The 9,064-nt window shown below is 51.0% G+C and overlaps 1 protein-coding gene across 7 annotated transcripts in view; it reads right to left on the reverse strand.

The window, feature by feature from the left end:
* Positions 1-284: 284 nt before the first annotated feature.
* lrrc28 (leucine rich repeat containing 28) overlaps positions 285-9,064 on the reverse strand; it is a 32,198-nt gene continuing 23,418 nt past the window's right edge. For 2 of the 7 annotated variants that reach the window (XM_014176768.2, XM_014176770.2), the window contains exons 9-11: positions 3,701-3,860; positions 799-805; positions 293-667 (exon numbers count right to left, since the gene is read on the reverse strand). In XM_014176768.2, the coding sequence (XP_014032243.2) occupies positions 602-667; positions 799-805; positions 3,701-3,860 (233 nt within the window). In that variant the 3' untranslated portion in view covers positions 293-601. Of the gene's footprint in view, positions 806-3,700; positions 3,861-9,064 lie in introns of all 7 variants that reach the window. The other 5 variants (XM_045708146.1, XM_045708145.1, XM_045708148.1 and 2 more) reach the window with 5 other exon arrangements.

Below are 9,064 nucleotides of genomic sequence, written 5' to 3' on the forward strand. Positions count from 1 at the left end.
TGTCCTCCTGAGATGTTCAGTTCTTCATGTCCACCAGTCCAGAGGCTATGCATGTCCTCCTGAGATGTTCAGTTCTTCATGTCCACCAGTCCAGAGGCTATGCATGTCCTCCTGAGATGTTCAGGACTTCATGTCCACCAGTCCAGAGGCTATGCATGTCCTCCTGAGATGTTCAGGACTTCATGTCCACCAGTCCAGAGGCTATGCATGTCCTCCTGAGACTTTGGGTCCTGAGATGTTCAGGACTTCATGTCCACCAGTCCAGAGGCTATGCATGTCCTCCTGAGACGTTCAGTTCTTATGCCACCAGTCCAGAGGCTATGCATGTCCTCCTGAGACGTTCAGTTCTTCATGTCCACCAGTCCAGAGGCTATGCATGTCCTCCTGAGATGTTCAGGACTTCATGTCCACCAGTCCAGAGGCTATGCATGTCCTCCTGAGATGTTCAGGACTTCATGTCCACCAGTCCAGAGGCTATGCATGTCCTCCTGAGACGTTCAGTTCTTCATGTCCACCAGTCCAGAGGCTATGCATGTCCTCCTGAGATGTTCAGGACTTCATGTCCACCAGTCCAGAGGCTATGCATGTCCTCCTGAGATGTTCAGGACTGGAGGACTCCCACAGTCCATCCTTCATTCATCCAGGAGACCAGAGGAGGAGATGATGACTGAAGGGGAGAGGAAGAGGAGGAGATGATGACTGAAGGGGAGAGGAAGAGGTGGAGGCACCATGACGTCATTGCTGTAGATCAAATGTCTGAACACACTGACTGGAACAGCAGTAGGCCACGAAACTCACTGTGGTTCTAGAGGGGGAGACAGAGAGAGAGAGGAGAGAGGGAGAGAGGAGAGAGAGAGCAGAGGAGAGAGGAGAGAGGAGAGAGAGAGCAGAGGAGAGAGGAGAGAGGAGAGAGGGAGAGAGAGAGAGAGAGAGGGAGAGAGGAGAGAGGAGAGAGAGCAGAGAGAGGAGAGAGAGAGGAGAGACAGAGAGAGACAGAGAGAGACAGAGAGAGACAGAGCGAGAGAGAGAGAGAGAGGAGAGGGACTATTAGAGGGACTGGAGTCGTGAGAAAGATGCACATCCTATGAGACCAGGGAGGTTAGGGGGTCAGGGAGGTTAGGGGGTTAGGGAGGTTAGGGGGTCAGGGAGTCAGGGGGTCAGGGAGGTTAGGGGGTCAGGGTGGTTAGGGAGGTTAGGGGGTCAGGGAGGTTAGGGAGGTTAGGGGTCAGGGTGGTTAGGGAGGATAGGGAGGTTAGGGAGGTTAGGGGTCAGGGAGGTTAGGGGGTCAGGGTGGTTAGGGGAGGTTAGGGTAGGGTTAGGAGGTTAGGGGGTCAGGGAGGTTAGGGGGTCAGGGTGGTTAGGGAGGTTAGGGGGTCAGGGTGGTTAGGGAGGTTAGGGAGGTTAGGAGGTTAGGGGGTCAGGGAGGTTAGGGGGTCAGGGTGGTTAGGGAGGATAGGGAGGTTAGGGAGGTTAGGGGTCAGGGAGGTTAGGGGGTCAGGGGTGGTTAGGGAGGTTAGGGGGTCAGGGTGGTTAGGAGGTTAGGGGGTCAGGGAGGTTAGGGGGTCAGGGAGGTTAGGGGTCAGGGTGGTCAGGGAGGTTAGGGAGGTTAGGGAGGTTAGGGGTCAGGGAGGTTAGGGGTCAGGGTGGTTAGGGAGGTTAGGGGGTCAGGGAGGTTAGGGAGGTTAGGGGTCAGGGAGGTTAGGGGGTCAGGGTGGTTAGGGAGGTTAGGGGGTCAGGGTGGTTAGGGAGGTTAGGGGGTCAGGGTGGTTAGGGAGGTTAGGGAGGTTAGGGAGGTTAGGGGGTCAGGGAGGTTAGGGGGTCAGGGTGGTTAGGGAGGTTAGGGGGTCAGGGTGGTTAGGAGGTTAGGGAGGTTAGGGGTCAGGGTGGTTAGGGAGGTTAGGGGGTCAGGGTGGTTAGGGAGGTTAGGGGGTCAGGGTGGTTAGGGGGTCAGGGGGTCAGGGTGGTTAGGGAGGTTAGGGGGTCAGGGTGGTTAGGGAGGTTAGGGGGTCAGGGAGGTTAGGGGGGTCAGGGAGGTTAGGGAGGTTAGGGAGGTTAGGGGGTCAGGGGGTTAGGGAGGTTAGGGGGTCAGGGTGGTTAGGGAGGGTTAGGGGGTCAGGGTGGTTAGGGGTCAGGGTGGTTAGGAGGTTAGGGGGTCAGGGAGGTTAGGGGGTCAGGGTGGTTAGGGAGGTTAGGGGGTCAGGGTGGTTAGGGGGTCAGGGTGGTTAGGGGTCAGGTTTAGGGGGTCAGGGAGGTTAGGGAGGTTAGGGGGTCAGGGTGGTTAGGGAGGTTAGGGTGGTCAGGGTGGTTAGGGGTCAGGTTAGGGAGGTTAGGGGGTCAGGGTGGTTAGGGAGGTTAGGGGGTCAGGGAGGTTAGGGAGGTTAGGGGTCAGGGAGGTTTGGGGGTCAGGGTGGTTAGGGAGGTTAGGGGGTCAGGGGTGGTTAGGGAGGTTAGGGGGTCAGGGTGGTTAGGGGGTCAGGGAGGTTAGGGAGGTCAGGGCGGTTAGGGAGGTTAGGGGGTCAGCGTGGTTAGGGGGTCAGGGAGGTTAGGGGGTCAGGAAGGTTAGGGAGGTTAGGGAGGTTAGGGTGGTTAGGGGGTCAGAGGGTTAGGGAGGTTAGGGGTCAGGGTGGTTAGGGAGGTTAGGGGGTCAGGGTGGTTAGGGAGGTTAGGGAGGTTAGGGGGTCAGGGAGGTTAGGGGACAGGGTGGTTAGGGAGGTTAGGGGGTCAGGGTGGTTAAGGGGTTAGGGGGTCAGGGAGGTTAGGGGTCAGGGTGGTTAAGGGGTCAGGGGGTTAGGGGTCAGGAGAGGTCAGGGTGGTTAGGGAGGTTAGGGGGTCAGGGTGGTTAGGGAGGTCAGGGTGGTTAGGGGTCAGGGTGGTTAGGGAGGTTAGGGGTGTCAGGGTGGTTAGGGAGGTTAGGGGGTCAGGGAGGTTAGGGGGTCAGGGTGGTTAGGGAGGTTAGGGGGTCAGGGTGGTTAGGGGGTCAGGGTGGTTAGGGGGTTAGGGGGTCAGGGTGGTTAGGAGGTTAGGGGGTCAGGGAGGTTAGGGGTCAGGGAGGTTAGGGGGTCAGGGTGGTTAGGAGGTTAGGGGGTCAGGGGTGGTTAGGGAGGTTAGGGGTCAGGGTGGTTAGGGGGTCAGGGAGGTTAGGGGGTCAGGGTAGGTTAGGGGGTCAGCGTGGTTAGGGGGGGTCAGGGGGTCAGGGAGGTTAGGGGGTCAGGAAGGTTAGGGAGGTTAGGGGTCAGGGAGGTTGTGGGGGTCAGGGTGGTTAGGGAGGTTAGGGGTCAGGGTGGTTAGGGAGGTTAGGGGGTCAGGGGTGGTTAGGGGTCAGGGAGGTTAGGGAGGTTAGGGGTCAGGGCGGTTAGGGAGGTTAGGGGTCAGCGTGGTTATGGGGTCAGGGTGGTTAGGGGGTTAGGGAGGTTAGGGGGTCAGGGTGGTTAGGGAGGTTAGGGGTCAGGGTGGTTAGGGAGGTTAGGGGTCAGGGTGGTTAGGGAGGTTAGGGGTCAGGGTGGTTAGGGGTTAGGGGTCAGGGAGGTTAGGGGGTCAGGGTGGTTAAGGGGTCAGGGGGGTTAGGGGGTCAGGGAGGTTAGGGGGTCAGGGTGGTTAGGGAGGTTAGGGGGTCAGGGAGGTCAGGGTGGTTAGGGGGTCAGGAGGTCAGGGTGGTTAGGAGGTTAGGAGGTCAGGGAGGTTAGGGGGTCAGGGTAGCTACCTGCGGTGGACCCCAGCCAGGGCGGTCTCTCTGAGGGGGAACAGTTTGGGGTAGATGATGGTAAACATGGGCTGACTGCAGCAGTGACAATGTCCCAGGGGGCATTGGAGCAGGTCCAGAAGGCTTCTGGGTAACAGGAAGGGTGGCAGCAGACTCCGCTCTGTGAGAGAGACAGAGAGAGACAAGAGAGAGACAAGAGAGAGACAGAGACAGAGAGAGAGACAAGAGAGAGACAAGAGAGAGACAGAGAGAGAGAGAGAGACAAGAGAGAGACAAGAGAGAGACAGAGAGAGAGACAGAGAGAGAGAGAGAGAGAGAGACAGAGAGAGAGAGAGACAGAGAGAGAGAGAGACAGAGAGAGCGAGACAGAGAGAGAAAAAGAGAGAAGAGAGAGAGAGAGAGACAGAGAGAGACAAGAGAGAGACAGAGAGAGAGACAGAGAGAGAGACAGAGAGAGACAGAGAGAGAGACAGAGACAGAGAGAGACAGAGAGAGAGACAGAGAGAGAGACAGAGAGAGAGAGAGAGAGAGAGAGAGAGAGAGAGAGAGAGACAGACAGAGAGAGAGACAGACAGAGAGAGAGACAGAGAGAGAGAGAGACAGAGAGAGACAGAGAGAGACAGAGAGAGAGAGACAGAGAGAGACAGAGACAGACAGAGAGAGAGAGAGAGAGAGAGACAGAGAGAGAGAGACAGACAGACAGAGAGAGAGAGAGAGAGAGAGAGAGAGAGAGAGACAGAGAGACAGAGAGACAGAAGTCATGCAGAAGAACAGCTCCTGACTTGTTATAACTTTTTGGTTGTTAAGAGCGAGATTGACACGACTAAATTAGCAAAAAAATGTATAGGTAATCAAATTGTACAACTGAAGATCAACACAGGAGGAAAAGATTGACAGAGAGTGAGTTAAAAGACCAATCTTCATCGTGGTAGCTAGCCAAATTCAAACCTGTCAGCTAGCTTACCGTCTAGCCCTAACCGTTTACTGGTGGTAACCATAGCAACATGGCCACCGAGGCAGCGCTAGCAGCGACAGCAACGGCAGAGACTGAGAGATTTTGTTGTTTTTTGAATACCCAGCAGAAATCATCAGAGAAGGGAAGAATCAACTTTAAACACACAATTCTGAGGGAGAACCCAGAAACTTTGTTATGCCGACTGCTCACAAAACGGGACTGTTACAAACCTGTTATTTTACACAGACCACACTACTGCCTGGCATACAGCTGTAACCAGGCATTTCAGCTATACAACAAAGAAAGGCATCTGCAAGGGAAGGCAAATCCACATTTTTGAGGACAGCGATAAGGACCAGGAAAACAGGTTTCTGACGGTAAACATGTACCAGAACGGCATTATCATGGTCCAGGGCAGTGAGGCTGCACTCAGCTCTGTTGTGCAGGACTTCCCCACCCTAAGGAAGATAGCAGAAAGCAAAAAAGACAAGGACAGCACCCCGACCTCTCCCCTCACCTCAGGCACCCCAACAGCAGGGCTATCCTCCCCCTGCCTGCCTACAACCACCAGAGCCAAGACCACACTACCATCAGACTGCTGAGAGACAGGCTGGCTGTGTTAGAGGTATGGGTTACTGAGCTGAAGGAGCAGCCCCACCAGCTACACCACCACCAGACTGCTGAGAGACAGGCTGGCTCTGTTAGAGGTATGGGTTACTGAGCTGAAGGAGCAGCCCCACCAGCTACACCACCACCAGACTGCTGAGAGACAGGCTGACTCTGTTAGAGGTATGGGTTACTGAGCTGAAGGAGCAGCCCCACCAGCTACACCACCTCCAGACTGCTGAGAGACAGGTTGACTCTGTTAGAGGTATGGGTTACTGAGCTGAAGGAGCAGCCCCACCAGCTACACCACCTCCAGACTGCTGAGAGACAGGCTGGCTGTGTTAGAGGTATGGGTTACTGAGCTGAAGGAGCAGCCCCACCAGCTACACCACCTCCAGACTGCTGAGAGACAGGCTGGCTGTGTTAGAGGTATGGGTTACTGAGCTGAAGGAGCAGAAGATGTTGACGTCATCATTCTGCAGGAGACATGGTGTAAGGCTGACGTTGTCACTCACTGTCCCACAGGCTACAGAGAGGTCATTGTGCCGTCACAGAAACACAGCTCTGTCAATAGAGGCAGAGACTCTGGAGGATTGATCATTTGGTACAAATCCCAACTACAAAATCTAATTGATCCCCTCAAAATTGGCAAATATCACATTTGGTTAAAACTAAAAAAAGAACTTGTACTGACAGAAAAAGATGTGTTCCTTTGAGCAATATATTTCCCCCCCTCAGAATCCCCATATTTCTCAGAGGAGATATCCCCCCCTCAGAATCCCCATATTACTCAGAGGAGATATCCCCCCCTCAGAATCCCCATATTACTCAGAGGAGATATTCCCCCCTCAGAATCCCCATATTACTCAGAGGAGATATCCCCCTCAGAATCCCCATATTACTCAGAGGAGATATTCCCCCCTCAGAATCCCCATATTACTCAGAGGAGATATTCCCCCCTCAGAATCCCCATATTACTCAGAGGAGATATTCCCCCTCAGAATCCCCATATTACTCAGAGGAGATATCCCCCCTCAGAATCCCCATATTACTCAGAGGAGATATTCCCCCTCAGAATCCCCATATTACTCAGAGGAGATATCCCCCCCTCAGAATCCCCATATTACTCAGAGGAGATATTCCCCCCCTCAGAATCCCCATATTACTCAGAGGAGATATTCCCCAGCCTTGAGGAAGAGACGTGCCATTTCCAGGCCCAGGGAAATGTGCTCATCTGTGGGGACACAAATTCGCTCACAGGAATACTACCTGATCTAACGAGCACACGAGGGGACAGCTTTATTACAGGCCATACTGCTTCTAACTGTCCATAGAAACAACAGTGACGGCACCGTCAACAAAAACGGAAGGGATCTTTTGCAGCTCTGTAGAAGCCTGGGTCTGTACTTTGTCAATGGTAGGTTACGGGGGGACTCTTTGGGGAGATTCACCTACTGCTCACCTCTTGGCCACAGTACAGTAGACTATATGATCACAGACATGGACCCTTCCTCTCTCGGCTCATTCACTGTCAAGCCACTAACACCTCTGTCTGATCACAGCCAAATGACGTTGTTCCTCAAAAGAACAGACATGGAAACAACCACACATTCCCAGCCCAGTAAGCTGTACAACATCAGAAATTCATACAGATGGGCCCAAAACAGCACAGAAGAATAGCAGACAGCAACCTGGAACCAAAATATCCAAACCCTCTTAGATAACTTCCTGGATAGCACATCCACTCACAGTAAAGAAGGCATCGATCTAGCAGTGCAACACATCAACTATATATTCAGGCAAACGGCAAAAGAAGCACAATTGAAATTGATAAAAAACATAACTAAAAAAAATCACAGATGACAACTGGTTTGATGCAGATCGTAAAATTATAAGGAAAAAACTTAGAACACTATCCAACCAAAAGCACAGAGACCCAAATAATGGTGAATTACGCCTTCATTACTGTGAGACTTTATAACTCTATAAACGTACACTCAGAACCCAAAACAGCACAGTACAACAGCAAGCAGCTGACACTAATTGAGGAGTCCATAAACACAAACAACTTCTGGCAAAATTGGAAAAAACTTTAAAAAATATATAAACAAGAGGAATTAGCGATACAAAATGGTGACGTTTGGACGACCCATTTCAAAACACTCTACAACACCGTTCAAATTGACACAAACGCAGAACAACGCCAAATCCATGAGAAGTTGAATGGATTAGAAAAAGCTATAAAGGACAATCAAAACCCATTGGACTCCCCAATTACTGACCAGGAGCTCTATAAGAAACTTCAGGCTCTCAAATTTAATAAAGCATGCGGACCTGATGGCATCCTAAATGAGATGCTCAAACTCACTAGCGCAAAATTTCAATTGGCTATATTAAAACTGTTTCATTTGATCCTGAGTGTAGGTTATTTCCCTGACATCTGGAATCAAGGACTCATAACCCCAATCTTTAAGAACGGAGACAAATTTGACCCTAACAATTACAGAGGCATTTGTGTGGACAGTAACCTGGGGAAGGTTTTCTGTAGTATCATCAATGTAAGAGTTCTAAACTTCCTTAATAAGCACAATGTCTTGAGTAAAAGCCAAATTTAATTAATACCAAAACATCACACGACCGATCGTATTTACACCCTAAACACCCTGATAGATAAACATGTCCCCCAAAATAATACCGAATATATATATACGCTTGCTTTATCGACCTCCTTAAAGCATTTGATTCTATTTGGCATACAGGACTGTTCTACAAAGGTATTGAAAGTGGTGTAGGGGGTAAAACATATGACATAATTAAATCAATGTATACTGGCAATATGTGAAGCATTAAAATTGGTAAGAAAATAACAGAATTCTTTAACCAGGGGCGGATCCTTTCGTCAGGGTTGCAATCTGAGCCCTGCAATCTTCAATATTTACATCATGGAATTGGCCACTATTCTAGAAAAATCCTCAGCTCCTGGTGTTAGTCTCCACAGTTCAGGGGTTAAATGCCTACTCTTCGCAGATGACCTATGCCTGCTGTCACCCACAGCACATGGCCTACAGCAGAGCCTGGACCTGCTAGAGCAGTACTGCCAGACCTGGGCCCTGGCAGTAAACCCCCACAGCACATGGCCTACAGCAGAGCCTGGACCTGCTAGAGCAGTACTGCCAGACCTGGGCCCTGGCAGTAAACCCCAAAAAGACTAAAATAATGATTTTCCAGAGAAGATCCAGATCTCAGGGAATTAGACCAAAGTTCTCAATTGGTACAAAATATATAGAGTACTGTACACACTACAATTACTGAGGTTTAAAAATAAGCTCAACTGGACACCTTAATGAGGCAGTGAATGAACTGAGAGAGAAAGCACGCAGGGCATTCTACGCCATTAAAAAGCAAATTCAAATTGTAATACCGATTAAAATTTGGCTAAAACTAATTGAATATGTCATTGAACCAATTGCACTTTATGGCAGCGAGGTGTGGGGTCCACTTGCAAAACAAGATTTCATCAAATGGGACAAACACCCCATTGAAACCCTGCATGCAGAGTTCTGTAAGATTCTCCTACGTGTCCACAGGAAAACTACAAACAATGCAACAATGCATGCAGGGCAGAATTAGGCCAATATCCACTAATAATAAAAACTCAAACATTTTGGAAACATCTAAAATACAGTGACCCCCTCTCATATCATTACCAAGCCCTGCAATGCCAAGAGCTGAGCAAAGAAAAGAGTCCCCTCATCCAGCTGGTCCTGGGGCTGAGTTCACTAACCTGTTCTACTAACACACTG

The sequence above is a fragment of the Salmo salar genome, chromosome ssa26 (assembly GCF_905237065.1).
Source record: "Salmo salar chromosome ssa26, Ssal_v3.1, whole genome shotgun sequence".
Classification (NCBI taxonomy): Eukaryota; Metazoa; Chordata; class Actinopteri; order Salmoniformes; family Salmonidae; genus Salmo; species Salmo salar.